The sequence below is a fragment of the Gamsiella multidivaricata genome (assembly GCF_025024155.1).
Source record: "Gamsiella multidivaricata strain RSA 2152 chromosome Unknown BC939scaffold_129, whole genome shotgun sequence".
Classification (NCBI taxonomy): Eukaryota; Fungi; Mortierellomycota; class Mortierellomycetes; order Mortierellales; family Mortierellaceae; genus Gamsiella; species Gamsiella multidivaricata.
In genome coordinates this window covers 50,595-68,277 of record NW_026251837.1, presented here as the reverse complement: position 1 = coordinate 68,277, position 17,683 = coordinate 50,595, and the positions used below count along the sequence as shown (strand labels likewise).

General features: G+C 47.6%; 5 protein-coding genes across 5 annotated transcripts; 3 read left to right on the top strand and 2 right to left on the bottom strand.

The window, feature by feature from the left end:
- Positions 1–520: 520 nt before the first annotated feature.
- On the top strand, positions 521–2,162 carry BC939DRAFT_482112 (domain of Kin17 curved DNA-binding protein-domain-containing protein; the record flags this gene model as incomplete). Its single annotated transcript, XM_051559089.1, has 4 exons — positions 521–553; positions 704–796; positions 932–1,053; positions 1,190–2,162. 4 exons carry the CDS (start codon positions 521–523, stop codon positions 2,160–2,162), a joined length of 1,221 nt encoding a protein of 406 aa, XP_051406437.1.
- Positions 2,163–2,227: 65 nt separating this feature from the next.
- BC939DRAFT_469443 (uncharacterized protein) lies at positions 2,228–4,379 on the bottom strand. The gene is made up of 3 exons (XM_051558017.1): positions 3,183–4,379; positions 2,761–3,106; positions 2,228–2,650 (listed from the first exon to the last, which is right to left on the bottom strand). Exons 1-3 carry the CDS (start codon positions 4,008–4,010, stop codon positions 2,265–2,267), a joined length of 1,560 nt encoding a protein of 519 aa, XP_051406436.1. The 5' UTR covers positions 4,011–4,379; the 3' UTR covers positions 2,228–2,264.
- A 988-nt stretch (positions 4,380–5,367) lies between these two features.
- Positions 5,368–7,128, top strand: BC939DRAFT_403918 (cytochrome P450; the record flags this gene model as incomplete). The annotated part of the gene is made up of 2 exons (XM_051552773.1): positions 5,368–6,001; positions 6,110–7,128. 2 exons carry the CDS (start codon positions 5,368–5,370, stop codon positions 7,126–7,128), a joined length of 1,653 nt encoding a protein of 550 aa, XP_051406435.1.
- A 2,913-nt stretch (positions 7,129–10,041) lies between these two features.
- On the top strand, positions 10,042–11,518 carry BC939DRAFT_469438 (HAD-like domain-containing protein). The gene is made up of 4 exons (XM_051558016.1): positions 10,042–10,690; positions 10,801–10,929; positions 11,082–11,107; positions 11,211–11,518. The coding sequence occupies exons 1-4, from the start codon at positions 10,050–10,052 to the stop codon at positions 11,459–11,461; spliced, it is 1,047 nt and encodes a 348-aa protein (XP_051406434.1). The 5' UTR covers positions 10,042–10,049; the 3' UTR covers positions 11,462–11,518.
- Positions 11,519–15,219: 3,701 nt separating this feature from the next.
- On the bottom strand, positions 15,220–17,573 carry BC939DRAFT_469435 (L-gulono-gamma-lactone oxidase precursor). The gene is made up of 5 exons (XM_051558015.1): positions 17,195–17,573; positions 16,612–16,923; positions 16,227–16,520; positions 15,622–16,109; positions 15,220–15,524 (listed from the first exon to the last, which is right to left on the bottom strand). Exons 1-5 carry the CDS (start codon positions 17,498–17,500, stop codon positions 15,284–15,286), a joined length of 1,641 nt encoding a protein of 546 aa, XP_051406433.1. The 5' UTR covers positions 17,501–17,573; the 3' UTR covers positions 15,220–15,283.
- Between the last annotated feature and the right edge of the window lie 110 nt (positions 17,574–17,683).

Below are 17,683 nucleotides of genomic sequence, written 5' to 3'. Positions count from 1 at the left end.
TGATGATGAGGACGATACTGCAGAATTGTTGCGTGAGCTAGAGAAGATCAAGCGGGAACGAGCAGAGGAGAAGGAGCGACAAGAGAGACTTCAACGGGAAGAGGAGGAGAAGGAGCGAGAGGCGCAGGCGGCGGCAGGAAACCCTTTACTGGAGATGGGCGGTAGCTCTTCTGGGCCAAAGGACTTTTCAGTGAAGCGTCGATGGGACGACGATGTGATTTTCAAGAACCAGGCCAGAGGCATGGATGACAAGCCCAAGAAGCGGTTCATCAACGATACGCTTCGCTCGGACTTCCATCGGAAGTTCATGAGCAAATATGTACAATAGTCAGGAAAAGCCTTTGATAATAAAATTAGCTTCTCTAGAAGTCCACTATACTCAGACGATGGTCTCTCATGGTCCATCCCCTTCTTGGCCCAAAATGCCAAGCCACTGAGTGTGAGACCTTAACCGTACTTGCAAAAGTAGAAGCAATGATCCCCTCCAAACCCTTCTCTCGCTGTTCCCAATTAACACACTATGGCCAAGGACGGATTTCTCACTGCCAAAGCTGTATGTTTCCAGTCAGCGATCGACCATGCGACTCGACATTGTCTCTCTTTGCCACGATTGCACCTTTCGCCTTTTCATTTGTTGATCCGATGCGCTGCGCCCACGGCTAACCAGCTCGTTTCCCTCGTTATGTTCCTGTACGCTCACTAGGTTGCTAACCGCATCAAATCAAAAGGACTTCAGAAATTACGGTGGTACTGCCAGATTTGCGAAAAGCAATGCCGAGATGAGAACGGATTCAAGGTACAGGATATGTTTTCCTTTTTGCACAACTGACTCGAGTTTTAACAGAAACGAAAAAAAAAAAAAAAAAAAAAAAAAGATCCGCTAACCTCTCTCCTGCTAACGATTGTTTTTTTTTTCTATTCATCAATCTAGTGTCACTGTGCATCCGAGTCGCATCAGCGCAAGATCTTGCTCGTTGCCGAATCACCCGAGAAATACGTTAACGACTACTCTGGAGAGTTCCAAAAAGATTTTTTAAAGCTGCTTTCCACAAGGTACTTTTTAGCCGGACGCACTCTCTCTTATGAATTGGGTTTGTCTGGTCATTCTGTGGAGCAGCAATGAAAAAAAAAAAAAAAAAATGAAAAAAAACGAATGATAATTATAACACATTGTTCCCTGTCCTTGCAGATACGGCACACGTCGAGTGCACGCCAATCTTGTCTACCAAGAATTCATCTCGGACAGAACTCATCTCCACATGAACGCGACCAAATGGGCGTCCCTATCTGAATTCGCCATGCATCTCGGAAAGGAAGGCCTGGCGACTGTGGACGAGACTCCTAAGGGTTGGTTTATACAATGGGTCGACAATTCGCCAAAGAATCTTGCAAGACAGGAAGCTATCGCCAAGAAGGAGCGCATGGAGATGGATGACGAGCAGCGGGAACAGAAGTTGATTCAACAGCAGATCGAAAGGGCGGCGGCACTTAGGCAGCAGCAACAGGCAGAAGACGGAGGCGAGACTGCAAAGGAATTGGTTAGAGAGAATGATGAGGAGAAGATTAAGCTGGATATTGCGATCAAGCCAGCTGTTGGGCTCGGTGGTGGACTGAGACTGGGAGCAGGGGCAGGACTGTTGAAACCAAAGAGTTTGAATGCGTTGGCGACCAAGAAGCCGAATCCGTTTTCGTCAAAGAGTTCGTCATCTGCAGCATCCACAGCAGTGACACCATCATCAACAACGACATTGGCTACACCAACACCTGCTCCAGCTAGTGTCCCTATTACCTCAGCACCGAAGAAGCGGTCTGCGGTAGAAGAGATTATTGAGCAAGAAATGGCAAGGAAGAAACGACTGGCGGAGCGGAGCAGTGAAAGCGGCCATGACCACAGATCGAGTCGAGACTTCAAGGACGATCGAGATCACAGATTGAGCCGTGATAGCCGAGATGACAGGGACAGGGACAGGGACAGAGACAGGGACCACAGGGCAAGTCGCGACAGTCGGGATGACAGAGATGATCGCGACTACAGATCGAGCAGGGATAGTCGGGATGACAGAGATCGTGACTACAGGTCAAGTCGAGACAGCCGGGATCGAGACAGTTATCGAGACCGAGACCGAGACCGTGAGCGAGAACGGGATAGGGATAGATATTGAGATGCCTTCAGTAATATTCCTATCAAATGTATACGATCTATTACACTTGTATCTTATTATCTTATTATCTTATTTTATTTTATTTTATATCCAGATTTGGTTCTATGTGTCTGAGCTTGGCTCCATTGATCCCATGGTGAGTCGCCAGTAGGCCAAGCTGTTCTTGTCGCCATACAATTCCGGATTGGTTAATGGCCCTAGCGCGACACAAAACAGGATCAGGCCAGAGACAAAGGCCAGATACAGCCAATATTTCATACGGCCAAAGTATTGGATGTTGGTAACGTCTGGAAAGCCCATCATGTTGCAGAATGCATGGCAGAGACAAGGGGCGATCAAGTTAGATGTCCTCAGGAACAGGAAGGTGGCGAACCAGCCAAAGAGGGTGGTATATGCGGTCTGGAAACAGGCCATGAGGGCAGCATTCATCAACGCGCGGCGTGTACGACCCTTCTTGGCGTAGGCTTCGTAGCCGTGATGGATGTGTGCTATTCAACACACACAATTTTTTTTTTTAAAAAAAAAAGACGATATTGAGTATGCGGAAAAAAGTATCGATGCACAAGCATACACAGAGGAACAATCGTTTGAGCTTTACCGATACCAAAGACTAAGGGCAGACCAAAGATCATGACCGAGGCCGAGGCTCCAGAGTGGGCGACGATTGCGACCATGCACGCCCGAAAGATGAATTCTTCTGAAACAGGACCAACAACAAAGTTTCTGATCCCTAGGAGACCCCTTAGATGCTGCTGTTGTTTTGCCCAATCAAAAGCCTGCTGGAACGGCAGCTCGTTGCTCAGGAACATCATTAGTACGGGGCCCATAAACAGGACCCCGACCAAAAACAGTGGGACCACAATATGATTCGCCAGCTGGAAGATGCTCTCCGGGAAGGCTATGCCCAGCAGGCCCAGGAACTGACCCAGCCGTGTCCAGAACGACTATGATTGTCTCAAAAAGTGATCTGTTAGCAGACGGCAAAGAGGGAGAGGTGCCTTGAGGCTTAACTCGTCCTACCTGATCTGTTGGAATGGCGCCCGAGAACTTGAAGAGCCACCAAAGATACAAGGGCACCAGAAAAGACGTAAGAAGGATGCCCTTAAATCGCTGGATGATCACCAGTGGGTGATCCCTATCGAGCTTCTGGACCTCAACCGGCGAGACCAAATGATGCTGATGCTGGTTTGACTGATGTTGCTGAGGATGCTCAGGATGGGCCAAGAGGCGTGAAGCCAGGATTCGATCGTACTGCGAGGATGCATACGAATGAATGGCGACCTCTGGACGCGCTGCAGTCGAATTTACAGAGACTGCTGCCAAGAGCGCGGATGAAGCTGCTGGCGAAAGCGTGGATGTAGACGTGATTGTTGCAGGATTAATAGCGGATAAGGCGGGTGAGGAAGAAGCTGAGGCTGAGGAGGAGATGCTGTTGGCGGACTCGATAAAGAGAAGGTGCGTACTGGTGCGATGTGCTCGATTGTCGGCTCCAGCTCCACTCGCGGGCGACTTTGTGGTGATAATCGTGGTCGTGGTCGTTGCTGTTGTCGTCGTCGTGGTCGTGTTGTTTGTGGTGCTGGAGGACATGGCTGTCGAGACCGAGGAGACGGACGACGGTCTTGGTGAGGATGGCGGGGTGGTATCATCGGCTGCTGACGGTACTCCTCCTGTAGCGGATGATTGCGAGGCATTCGACAGCAGACTGTATCGCCGCGAAGGATGTTCACGAGGCTGAGGCTTCTTGGTCTTGACGGGGAAGAGGTAGAGGGACCCAACGAACATGAGTGTGAAGCCTATGCATGAGCCAATAGCGAGCCATGGCGAGATGACGGGGTCGAATGTTGACATCCTTCGATTCGCTGTTTGCACTCTAATCTTTATCCATGCAGTGCTGCTGCTTTACTTGTTGATTGTGTTGTTCCTGGGTGCACCGGAGGAAGGAAGGGGACGAGGGTTGATGAGTTGAGGAAGCAATCGCAACGCCCTTCATGTGCGAAGGATGGGTAGAATTGAGTTGGGTGCCCAATTGCTCTGCTGTCCCTGTACGACGGTAATAAATCCTATTATACCTTTTACATTAGAATGTGGGACCAGATGGTAGCAGGGCGGTACCTTGACTGCTGCTATTGTTGGCAAGCTCAATACGCCCAATTGCATGGATCAGTGAGAAATAGTCTAAAGTGAAAGTGGGGTCAAGGATTGCACCAGATGAAAAGTACATCGATGTATGGGACGCACTGGCCAAGCAGGCCAAGCAATCAACGATCAAATCTATCGTTTGCATGCAAGTTAGAGGTGACGACACAGTAAAAAAAAAAAAAAAAAAAAGATATTAGAAAACAATATGAAGAGAAGAAGGATACGAATGCGATCGAGAAAGCGAGAAAACAGTGGGTACAATCAATAATGGGCACTTGCTGATTTTTTTTCGATCGGATCGATGGGGGTATGGATTGCGTGTAGCAATGAGGGACTTGTCGTGGTCGATCAAAAATGCGAATATGGCTTGACTACACAGGGCTCCGCCGTGATCGTTACGCGTCAAGACGAAGGTGGAGAAGAAAGCTCGATACGGGGGATGCACCGCTTGCGACCGCGGATGAAATGAGCTCGTGGAACTCCATTGAATACAAACTGAAGCATACACTTAGGAACGCATACGTTTTCCGAGCGGAGAAGGGCGTCCTGTGGTCGCGGCCGAACTCCACAGCCCTGCATGGTTCCTCGCCAACATTCATCCGGGAAGAAAGGAGGAACGAAGGAGACAAACATAAACATGATTGCCTACTAAAAAAGGGGCATGTGGAGCCGCAATTGCGCTGACCGAGCCAAATGCTTCAAACTGGTTTTGTGCTCATTTGTTCGGCATAGGAAAGGCAAAATTGACCCGAAGAATGAAACATACGCACATACAACGCAGCCCAGATCGAAAAAAGCATCGAGACGACAACGACGACGTGGCGATGAGGACTTATCGGGGGCGATCATATCTACCATGTTGCTCATCGTGATGTCCTGCTGCTATCGCTTGCTGTCGGAAAACGTATAAAAGCACACGCCTCAAAAAGCACACTTCATACTCGCAAATCGCCAGCCGAACAAAACTACTTCTCTCATCACACTTGTTCCCCAACATCCTGTTAAACGATCCGATTCAGCTCCTCTCCATTCCTCATTCGAACTCTCTCATTCACTCTTTTCCCCAATGGCAGTTGCGTCCACTCTGCTCAGTTCGGTGCAGATTGACCCCCTCACCACGCTTGGAACACTCGTCGCCCTGCTCTCCTCCTACCTCCTCTACAAAGTGTACTTCTACCCAAACTTCATCTCTCCTCTCCGACATATCCCCGGTCCACCTAATGAGTCTAAATACAACAAGTACCACATCCCCTTCGTTGGCAATTTCCTCGACATCCTAATAGAAGAAGCCGGTGTTCCCCACCGCAGATGGATTGAGGAGTACGGTGGCCTCGTACGCTACCGAGGCCTATTTAATAACCAGCGCATCCTCCTTGCTGATCCCAAGGCGATTCAACATGTCTTTGGCACACACTCCTACAAGTACCCAAAGCCTAATCGCGTCGTTCGTATTCTGGGCCAGATCATTGGCCGTGGCGTTCTGCTGGCTGAGGGAGATGCGCACAAAAAGCAGCGCAAGATGCTGAACCCGGCTTTCGGTCACAAACACATCAAGGATATGGTGCACATCATGGCCGGCCCTGCAGCTATGCTGGGCAAGATGTGGGAGGAACGCGTCGATCAGGCAGAGAACAAGGTCGCCGAATTCGATATCACGACAGATCTAGGACGTGCCACTCTCGATATTATTGGACTTGCAGGTACATAGTCGCACTGCATACAATCATCCAGTTCGACGCGTCCGCGCTCAGCCCTTGCATTTTACATTTTGAATCTCATGGTATCGTCTTTTCTTTGCAATACCGTAGGGTTCGGCTATGACTTCCAGGCCCTGACCAATCCCAACAACGAGCTGAGCCAGGCTTACTGTGAACTCTTCAATACATCCTCCAACATTATCCAGCTCCTTCGCGCATTTATACCAATCTACGTCCACATTCCCTTTGAGCACAACCGACGTCGTTGGCGCGCTATCCATTCGATCGACCGCGTCTCGACTCGTCTTATTGCCGAAAAACTCGCCCAAGCACTCGCCAATGAGAAAGCCGGCAACGATTATGAGGAGGAGGGTAAAGACCTTATGAGTATTCTGATCCGCGGCAATGAACAGGTGGGATCGCTCGAGGACGGCAAACTGACGGATCAGGAGCTCAAGGACCAGATCCTGACGTTCCTGGCTGCGGGACATGAGACTACGTCGGTGACCGTGACATGGATGCTGCACGTGCTTTCCATCTACCCCGAGGCCCAAAAGCGCGTTCGAAACGAGCTCTTGACAGAACTGGGCCGTCCCGACGAAAACAAGCCGCTAACGTATGATGCACTCAACGCGTTGCCATACTTGAACGCATGTGTCAAGGAGCTGCTTCGGTTCATCCCACCAGTCCCCACAACCTCCCGCATCGCGTCTGAGGACGACAACATCCTCGGTTACGAGATCCCGAAGGGCACCCAGGTGTTCTTGTCACCTGCAGCATTGCACAAGTTGAAGAGCGTCTACGGCGAAGATGCCGAAGAATTCAAGCCTGAGCGATGGATGGACCCCGCGACTCTGACGGACAACCAGACAACAACCAAGCATGTCACGCCCGATATGCACTGGGCATACGTACCATTCTTGACCGGGCCAAGGAATTGTATCGGGTCCAAGTTTGCTTTGATTGAGACTAAGATCTTGTTGTACTACTTGCTGGTCGACTTGGAATACCACCCTTCGCCCGGGTTCACATTTAAGAAGGCGGCGCGTGTAACTTGGAGGCCCATGCCGGGGATGAAGCTGTTGGTCAAGCGCGTGCAGGGCTCGGGTCCCGCAGCAGTGCCCAGGTAGCTGTAAAAAATGATACTTGTTATTGTATATACATTACCAGTCTAGTATAGTATAAATAACGCGTTTATATATTTCTCACGGAAGGCAAGATACGCGAGGATGGGTACGTATTGCTTTTGGTCCATGGACCTTTTCAAGGTTGCTACGATTTTATTTTGGTAAAATTCAACGCCACAAAGACCGATGGTCGTCTGGTACCAATCAGGTGTCGTCTAGCCAAGTCCTCGACCATGATATTATTTGGCTGGGGTCTATTGGAACAATTTTTGTCTTCAGTCTAGAGCACGAGAGAAGGCGCAAACCACATCTTTACTGACAAGGAATAATCAGGTTTTAAAGGGAGCATGGGCGAATGCTGTCAGAACGAATTCACATATCAAACTGCTTACGATACGCAGTTTTCGTGTGTGCCCATGGCCAGTATACACATTTACTCCCCAAGCCTTATTCACTGTGTCTCGCGTGGAGTAAAGTTAGGTTTATCGTTGTGTTCACGGCCACCTTTTTTTTTTTTTTTTTTTTTTTTTCTTATTCAGCTGCTCTGAAAAGTTACCAGAAGAAGATATATTTTCAATAAAAAAAAAAAAGGCAATACGCGCAAGGAGAAAAGGTGGATCTATTCTTGGTTCCAAGATCAGGGAAACGCCTGGAAGACTTTGCATCGCATATCTTTTCAGATTTGTATCCATAATCTATAATCGGCGTACAATCATCTGTGTTGCACCCACTGAAAAAGGAACCCCTTAGGTTTTATCCGAGCCAATGGACGCTGTATAAAAAGGTATATGGAAAGGAGAGCAGTAGGAGAAACAACTCCACAATGCATGTGCATTAGCATGGACCGAACAATCTTTGTGGTATGTGCTCGTATTAGAAAATTCGCTGCGATGGCTGCTTTCAATGCAGCCGCAATCTTTTCGGCCATGGACCATGGGCTAGGGCTCCAAAACAGAGAGGGAAAAAAAAAAAAAATCACTGTGCAAATGTATAACAAGTAGCTTACCGTTGACTTTCGGTGTTCGAAATACAAACAAAAAAACCCTCTTTCTTGTAACTTCTATGCTGCATGGTATGGTTGCTCAGATGTGCGCGTGATCAACACGTCCGGTTGTCGTTATTTATTTTTTTTCGCCCATCGACGTCCGTATAGTTGCACCAAACGACTTGTGAGTGAAGGACAGAGGAAGAAGAAAGCGGTGTTTGCTGGGAGTGAAGTACGTGAATGCACAATTCGTTCTCGATTGTGTGGGGTGCACTTCCCATCTGTTTTTGTGATTTTTTCTTCCCTCCATCTGGTCCACTACATCTATAGATCCAGTAGCTCGTATCCCTTAATCAAAATAAGTCTACAAGAGCAGAAGATAAATACGTTGTATGGATACTTGTGAGGCATAAATAAGATCGGGCGATAACCAGGGTCCATCCCAACTATTGTTAAGGAACAAAGCTAGCAAGACAGAGAGGACACCCGGTCCAAATGTCAATGGCAGGAACGATACATTTGGATCTAGTCCAAATGTGCCCCGTACCCTTGTTTTTACAGATTGACATCCAACCAGAGCCTTCAATGCGAGGTTTGATCTCTATAAAGTTAAGATAGAGTGTGGCGTCAATGATTCTTCATGTACTTAAAAATCGACTAGACTTGGTTAGGCTACATCCCTCTATCGCGCTTAAGAACGAGAGGATGATACTTGCGCGTACCCCAGTCCCCGATCTTAGTGTCCTAGCAAGAACTTGTAGCACACAAACGGCCAACGTCCTATCAACAAAGGGCAAGGGACCCTAAATTACTGCCTGCTCCTTGAAACCAATTTAGCTGAGAGGAATGATTGACCTACTCTACCCTCTTCTCCTTGTACCCGTCGCGTCCTCAACAATGATGGCACACGTCTTGGACACGTTAGCAATCATAGATACTTCGCAAAATTTGTGCAACAGTCCTTGACCAAGAATCAAAGGAGGTTTTCCTCAAAAATGGGTGCGGACAAAAACAACGTGTCATAAACAACAACACGGATAGTATGTCATGACGTCTCGAAGGTGCCAGATTTTGCCAGGCAAATAATGGTCCCGGTAGCCCTTGAAAAAAAAATACAACGATTGCTACTACAGAAATAAAGGTGCCGAGGTTTATAGAAAGGGCTCTCAGGGCTGTCAGGGCTATCAGGGCTGTCAGGGCTATCAGGGCTGAAATACTGCACGGTGGGATAGAGCGCGATGGCTGCGGGAATTCTCGACGGACGAGGATTTGTCACGATGGAGGTTTTTGTGGAATTGCTGAGTGTTGACGCAGGCACTTTCCTTTTTTTTTTTTTGCATTACATGCGTCTTTGTTCCTTCCCTATTCCTGTACGGATGCAGTTGCTTATCTGTGTAAGTGTATAGAGTAAATGATACATAGCAAAGAGAAAAAACATCGGCGGTCTCGTCTCTTGATCATCTTTCTTAGTCAGAGCCACTTGGAAAAGGTGGTAGGGAACGATACCGAAGTAGGGACAGAACTTACGCGTACTCAATTCGCGGGAGACAGCGGCGGATAGGGTACGATTGGCGCACCCCAGAGCTCCGAAAACCCAGTTTGTTCTGCAGGATGACAATGGTATTATTTTATTCGTTTGTTTGTGTCCCCGTTTTGAATGTCAGCTATTGTGTGCTCTATTGAATGCTGCCGGGAATTTTTTTTTGGCGAGCTGAAAAAATGCGATTGAATAGAGTAGGCAGTGAATTATGTTTATTCTGTTTTATGTGCAAGTATAACGAACGGTGTGTAGACTATGCGTGTCTGTGTGCCCGTTGTATTTTTACTCATTCTGTGCTCCTCTGCAAGATTGACAAAGACTTACAGGGTTCAACCACGAAAACATCAATAAAACAACAAAAATGGACATAAATACCATGCGTCATTCCCATACTTTTTCATGACCAGTTTTTCACGTCCGCAAACACGCTCCCCTCTTTCTTTCTTTCTCTTTCCTTTCCTTTTCTTTTCTTCCTTTCCGCCATCTCATCCACTCCTTCATTTTTTTTTCCTTCCTGCTGTACTTCTCTGCATTTGCCGCCTTTCTCTCACATACATTTCGCGTCTTGAAAGTGTCGTGATTATTTGTCTCACACTACTTGATGTCTTTTTGGATAACAGCCATACCACAACAGTAGTCATGTCGCCTCCTTCACAACAGACTGCTCTACATGTATACGTTGATTTTGACAGCACAGTCGTCCTTCAGGATACGGGCAACACACTCCTCGCGCACGAGCTGGGCGAGCAGGAACTGGATCGGCTCGACCGCTTGCCTGAGACGCAGCCTGGGGATGTGAGCTTTAGGAAAGCAGAGGAGATGAAATGGGAGCGCCTCCATTTAACGATTAAGGAAGCGGCAGATATCCTCATCGACCCCAACGCCGACGTATTAAACCCTGAAAGAAACACGAGTAGGGTCCCATTTGACGAAGAGAACGGAGGACCTAAACAGTCATATTACGTGCAGCTGGATCCAGGATTTAAGGAGTTCCATCGATACTGCCGAGAGCATGCGATCCCTATCACAGTCATCAGCATGTAAGAAAACCAAGGACTCGTGCACAACAACGGTATGAAAAATGTGAGGCTAGAGCACCAACAAGATGGCGAAAGGCTCATGATTTTTTTATTTTATCGTTTTATAACAGAGGAATTCTGCCATTGATTCAGGAGATGCTGGATCGTTTCTTGGGAGTTGACCATGGGATCGAAATTCGAGCAAATGGATTGACCTTTCGCGAAGACGGATCGTGGAGAGTTCTATGGCGCGATAGCAGGTAAGACATTATAAATTCTTGAAACGCCCACCCAGCCCCGGGTCTTAGAACTCGAAAATGAATTGTTACCAGGAACTTTGCTACGAAAAGACGAACGCGTTAAATATTAATACAAATCTTATTTGTACTTCGTCTACTCTTGATGACAACAGCCCATATGGCGTAGAAAAGGGCCGGGGTAAATATCTTTTTTTTTGTGGGACCTGTTCCTTGATTCGCCACTTCTTTCAGGTCTCTTGACTAATATCTTAACTGCTCGATGTATTGACGCATTCAAATAGCCCTTCGTGAAGCCAAAGCCAATGATCTCAAAAACCCAGATTCAGATCACATTCTGTATTGCGGTGATGGCAGCTCAGATTTTCCCGCAGCGTTATCGGCAAATATTGTACTGGCACGAAAAAACACCTCGCTGGAAAGACTTCTTCGCGCGAACCACATCTCACATAAATCATTCACGACGTTTGACACGGTCAAAGACGCGGTGAAGGACTGGCTAGTGGAACACTCTTCCGTAGTGAGTGAGCCATGAAACGAGCACTTGCATACCTTATACATATGATAATAAAAATAGGAAAAAAAAAAAAAGACACGTCTTTTGCTACGTCTCTACGTGCAAGGTCACGAGCCTCTGAAGTCGAATGAAAAAAGAGCTGCGGTCTCACATCGCGGTGTTTGACGCGGCAAACTTTAATTCATCACTGCTTTCTACCAATGGGTCGGTTTGACCTATACGCCCAAAATGCTGACTTTAATCAGCTCGTCGATCCGTTCTATCTCAGCTCATTCACCTCTCTACCCCTTCTAATTGATGTCGTGCTAGCAGAAGCCAAGCTATCGCGAGTGTGCGTGTGCTCAATTACTCAAGCAATACTCTCAGGGTACGAATTCGTCTTCGCATATGCCCTTCTTCTGATGAAGACAAGGCTTTTGTTTCGATAGCCATCGAGCAAGGACCTTATGAAGGAATTGTATTATGTTTAGATTGCGCGAAATACAAAAACCTAAGGGACATTACCATAGCCTGGATATGATATGACCGTTGCCTTCGATACTTATTCAATGAGAGTGTGCAATAACACTTTATTACTTTTTCTGCCATTCTGACGCGTTCGTTATATATTCTTACACTCATCAGTAATTTGAGGTATCTTTTTAAGTCTGCCCGGGCCCTTAAATCTTTCAAATTGCGTGTAAGATAGCAACATCCTTTGTTCGCATCTCTGCGTCCTCTTTGATCGCACAGGGATGTGCTCTAGTTTACATTCGATAGAAATTTCGTACAAGAGAAGAGTTTACTGCCTTGGCGTTACCCAAGCAATAGAGGATCGGCCATAGTCTTGGGCGGAATATTTTTTTCAATGCATAGGGTACACTCCTCTCACTGCAATGGCGCTCTCTTCGAACAGGAAGAACAGACGAGTAAGCCGCTCAGGAGAGCGGGTGTGTGGAGGTAACTGATCGCAAGAGCGTTTTACGCGTATCGGATCTGCGAGCAATAATGGACGCGCTTCTATTGGTGGGCTCATATGCAGGTACTAGAGTATGTACACTATCAGATGGACGTCGTAGTCGTTGCACCGGCACTGGATGATGCGCGTTTTTTCAAAGAAAAAATCATTACACGACGAGACGCACGGTGCAACAATGGGGTGGGGGAAGACTTTCCATAATTGCGTATTGCTATGTGCGACAGTTGGATGTACCAACTTGCTATTTTTTTCCTCGAACAAAAGAACCCCAGCTCACGTCCACAACTAAATTTTAAATGTGCACAACGACCTGCGGAGCAATACCCGGGGACTCGGACCACTTTAAACTCCTGGTTGGTGCTTGATTTCAAGTGACGTACTCTCCGCTGTCCCCCGCAGTAGTGTCTGGAGTCGCTGCATCGGATCGTGCGCCGGAAGAGAAGTTTTTGGGGCCCTAAGAGTCTATCTGCCAATCAGCTCAGTCGACTATATCGAATAGATAAGCGTTGTTGATGATCCACAGACCAGACAATGGCCACTTTTTAGTGTAGAGTATAAATACAGAAGCAAGTCCATCGTGGTCTATTAACACAGCACTGATATGGTGTTTCAAACAGCGGAAGTGGATAGCATACCTCTTCGCCAGCACATCTCCATGTATCTGGAGCGCTGCCCCTTTCGCGAGACAGAGGAGTGCTAGCCAACTTTCTACATCCACAGAACGGCGCCATATACGAAAAAACACGAGGACACAGCTCGGCGACGCATCGTCATCATTTTATTTTTATAAACGAAATACTTTACACAAAACATCTTTCATCTATCCACCCATACAAATGGCACCGCAGCATCTTTTAGTACGTTATTGTGTGGATGGGGTTGCTCATTCTGCTTTGTGCGTTGCGATTTATGCCCATGGGTGCATGGTGCTCTTATTCAACAGCTGCGCCTGTGCTTGTGCCAGACTCCTTATTTGTTTACCCCACATTTCTGGTCTCTGCTTCGCCCATCAGAGTCTCTGCTGCTTTCTCCGATCCTTGATCTATTCTAGATACATCATTCTGGGGAACTCGACTACGGTCGTGTGAAGGGACATTCGTCGACACATAGGGCAGCAGGCCGTGAGCCCCAGAGCGGAGACGTTATGGTCAAGGGGTTACCCAGTGGTCCTGATCTTAGGAAAAGACCCTGAAGTAGATCTGCGACTGAGATGAATGTTTCTTTGAGGAGCATACCAGCAGACCTATGGCCAGCAAACTAGTGTTGTCAAAAGCATGTTGGACGTATCCTCTATCCTCTTGGATAAAGAGAAGCATTTGCGTTGGGTCCGATATAATGAAACAGTGACATACTGACCCACTATTTAGCTGGCCCTTCTGTGATAGCGGTAATGTCTCGGCAATCACGGGTCTAGTAATGCTCCTCATCTGGGCGTCAAAGGAGAGAGGACGCGTCGTTCGGTCAAGGTTTCTGGTCTTAGGCTGGACATATCCAAAGGGGCGAGCGCGCCATGGGTTCAAGTTAGTGGTCGAGCGGGTAGGAGGGAGGCAGGGAGCAGTACTGGCTGTGACCACACAGCAGACCGCCCTCTCTCAATTGAGGGGTGACAGTCTCCGAAGCCAGGGCATTGCTGGTTACGGGTTCGGCTCCTCTGCAGAGATGGCCAATGTGTACGGGGCGCCGGAGAGAGAGAGCGAATGGGGTGTTGTCATAGACGATGGGAAATAATGGTGAGAAGGGATAGTAAAAGAGTGCGGGCGATGGGCAGTGGAGGAATCCAAGAGATGATACAAGCGGAGCGGGGGAGAGACAGCGGAGCAGTCGTGCTAGAACCATCTCGAGCTTGAGCTATCCTCAAGGTAAGCATCATTTCTCTATTATGCCTCAATAGCACTGCAAATCAATGTCTTTGTCAGTAACTCTTTTTTTATAGCGAACAACAACTAGAAGCCCCTGAGCCGATGCCATACTGGTAATAAGACTGGGCGCCGCATGAGGGCTCGCTTTCAAAGCTGTCGCTCGTAGACCGCTGTTCCAATAATTAACCACAATGTCCATAACAGTGTCAGTTATATTGCTGCATCAGCCTGCGCCTACAAGACCAAGTCAGGGCGACAGCAAGATATCACTGTCATCACTGTATTAAAATTGATAACCAAAACCAAAAGCGACAACTGCACAATGGCGCGTTCAAGACGCGGACCAAGACCGGGCTTGAGGCACACGCAAAGTCATCTAGAAGAAGACATCGATAACGGTGTCGGTAACTTTGGAATCAAGACAAGCTCAAAAGTGCAATGACGCACAAGCAACGGGAAGCAATGCTGCTTCTGTGGACTCGAGGCGAACCTCAGACATCACAGTACTCAAGAATCAACTTCAATAAAATACTCAGTGAAATGTATGAAGCACACTTTTACCATCAAATCGAAATGTGGATGATTTCGCATGCAGCGACTTAGCAGCTAGCAAGAGGGTTTTTTACGGCAGATATAGCACTGGCGTTCCCAGCACGAAGATTTTCAGGCTATATTGTGCTATCGACTTTCTGAAGACTCTCAGGTATGTTGTTCCCCGTGTGCACCTTATGGCACTGGCTTGCAACATATGGATTAATCCGCATCGGTTCTGTATGAGTTTTCGCACAAACTTAGCAGAGCAGCCATGGCCTTTTCTTTTTTTTTTTTTTTTTTTTTTGAGAGAGAGTAGCTCTTTTTATAGTAAGCTGTGCGCCGCCAATTTAAGGACATGGCTTCCGCTCTCCTGGGTTCATGTCCCCTTTGCTGCTAAACAAGACGCTAACAATCAAAGCTGCAATATGCATGCTTTTTATTAAGGTTATCTTCGTCTATGGTCAATGAAAAACCAGAAAATAGAAAGACTTATGCCGTAGGCGTGGAAGGAGGAACTAGATGGAGACGGAGGTTACGGTTCAAGAACATGCCCTCGGGATCCAAACCCTCTCGAATTCTACTAAATTTCTCCAGCATGGGATACGACTGTCGGAGGCCCTCAAATTCCACCGAGTGTGCCTTCGCCCAATGGGGTCGTCCCTCGAACGAAGCCATAATCTGCTCAAATCCAGCCCAGAAGCGCTTATAAGGAACCGGCTTGCCATAGGGACTATTTATAATAAAAATAAAAATAAAAAGCGGGTTTCCGGTTACAGCATCGATCATTAATAGGGCGAAGAAGAGGACAAAACGAAGAAAAGACATACCGGTACATGATGATCCCGATATAGCACGAATTCACTCCGTAAGCAGGGCTCAGCCAGGCATCATCCTTCTTCACAAACCGAATCTCAACTGGGAAGTGAACCTTCAGACCTGGTTCCTTCTTCACGACCTTACTTTGACCGTTCGTCTTGTTGTTCGCCTCGTCAATTGGCGCAGCAACTCCGACTCCTGTTTCCACCTGCACAGACCCAGTCTCGATGAACTTGTCCAAAGCCCTGATTGCTTCCGCTGTACGTGACCAAGGAATGGCCCACTCATTCACGTACTGGGCAAAGAGGCAGTCAAAGTTGAAGATCTTAACACTCTTGTCGACGCGCTCCAGGGGCTTCGACTGAGTAGCCCAGAACATGAACCGGGAAAGAGTCGGAATCAGACGCGGGATGAAGCGGCAGAAGTAGAGAAGTCCCTGGTAAAAGTGAAAGGTGAACCAGCGGGAAGTGCGCCAGCTTGAGACGGAGCCAGAAATTTCCTATGCATGTATAGCAATGTCAGTTCAAGTGAACAATGAATGTGGGGCGTTCCGTATCCATTCTATTATGCGTTTTCAGCCTCTTTCCTTTTTTTTTTTTTTTTTTTTACAGCATACCTTGGTGGTTCGGTTGACGCGCCAAATAACGACATTGTCCGTGTGAGGGTACCACCAGAGACGGACGTGCTCTGCAGAATGAATAATGGTGTCTAAGTTGTTCAAAACATCGTCCAGCTTAGCAGGCTCCTGCTTGCTCTCTAATTTGAATGCAGGTTCGCACTGAAGAGTCAACTTGGTGATGATACCGAGTGACCCCATTGAGCAGATAGCAGCGTAGAAGACGTCTGGGTTCACTAACTTGGAACAATAAAGCGACTCCCCGTTGGCCGTGATCATTGTCAAGTCGACCACCTAGTTATCATTTGCATGAGTAACTAAACAAGCAACAACTTCTGCTTTCGTGCATTACTATTTCTAAAATAGCGGTGAATGAATAGCTTACCGCAGCGCTTAGGGTAGAATATTTTGCGCCGGACCCATGTGTGGCTGTGGATATGGCTCCTGCAACACTCTGATCCGAGATCGAGCCTAGATTGCTCATTGCAAGACCTTCCTTCTCCAAGATACTGTTCAGCTCATGAAGTTTCATACCAGCCTCGATTTCGATAGTCATTCTTTCCATATCCACTTTGATAGATTTGTTGAGCTTGTCCGTGTTGATCATGAACCCGGTTGTGCACGCAAGGTCTGAGGGAGAGTGACCCGTGCCGACGGCCTTGACGCACTTGCCTGAGAGTCTCGCCAAGCGGATAATCTATGTAGTGGGCATTCCATTCCATCCAGGACATGAATATGAACCGTACAAAATGAGAACAAAAGAATGGTGCGAATAAGCATTAGTGTCATCTATGTTTCTGTACACTCACCGTTGAAGAAAAGATTGAATAATGCAGTATGCATCCTGTGTGACCATGGCGGATCACGACCCAGCTAAATCAAGCAGGGCCGTTTTTTCGTATCACACTTTCGCGACAAAAGTCTGGAACGAAAAAAGCGTTTTTTTCCAATGTCATTGTCTTTTTTACCTTGGCGACATCCTCTTCCTTTGTTGGGATATAGTACTGCTCGGGCGCACATCGGAACGTCCTAGCCCAGTTCTCGAATGTCTTGTTGGGTTTCGACAGGGAGTGCAGTTCCTGCTCAAGTGACATGATTTTCTTCGAGTCACTCGAGGTGGGGGGGATGTCGCCTTTTGACCCCTCTGCAGTTGAGATCGCTGTTGTTTGAGAACGCACATTAGTAATTGTTACGCTGGTAGTCGATGAGGAAACATACTCGTCGCTGGTGGTGACCACAACGGATTCGTCGACCTCGCTTCGATGGCTATCCATGAGCTGCGTGCAAGTCGGTGTCAAAAACACGGGTGTATGTGAAAAAGAGGAAGAGGTGGTGGGAGGAAAAGTAGAGAGGAACCAGAATCTGGTTTGGGCCAGAAAATTTGCAATTGAGCACCCAGTGGCTTCGATGTCTTGTACCTACAGTCACGTCAATCGTGCGAACAAAAGATGTGCTGC

Coding starts and splice junctions, on each gene's coding strand:
- BC939DRAFT_469443 (XM_051558017.1), bottom strand. CDS start 4,010: ATGTCAACATTCGACCCCGTCATCTCGCCATGGCTCGCTATTGGCTCA. Junction 3,107..3,182: donor GCGCCATTCCAACAGATCAG/GTAGGACGAGTT, acceptor AGACAATCATAG/TCGTTCTGGACACGGCTGGG. Junction 2,651..2,760: donor GCCCTTAGTCTTTGGTATCG/GTAAAGCTCAAA, acceptor TGTGTTGAATAG/CACACATCCATCACGGCTAC.
- BC939DRAFT_469438 (XM_051558016.1), top strand. CDS start 10,050: ATGACCAGTTTTTCACGTCCGCAAACACGCTCCCCTCTTTCTTTCTTT. Junction 10,930..11,081: donor GTTCTATGGCGCGATAGCAG/GTAAGACATTAT, acceptor TGATGACAACAG/CCCATATGGCGTAGAAAAGG. Junction 11,108..11,210: donor TGGCGTAGAAAAGGGCCGGG/GTAAATATCTTT, acceptor GCATTCAAATAG/CCCTTCGTGAAGCCAAAGCC.
- BC939DRAFT_469435 (XM_051558015.1), bottom strand. CDS start 17,500: ATGGATAGCCATCGAAGCGAGGTCGACGAATCCGTTGTGGTCACCACC. Junction 16,924..17,194: donor AGGAAGAGGATGTCGCCAAG/GTAAAAAAGACA, acceptor CCCACTACATAG/ATTATCCGCTTGGCGAGACT. Junction 16,521..16,611: donor ATTCTACCCTAAGCGCTGCG/GTAAGCTATTCA, acceptor AATGATAACTAG/GTGGTCGACTTGACAATGAT.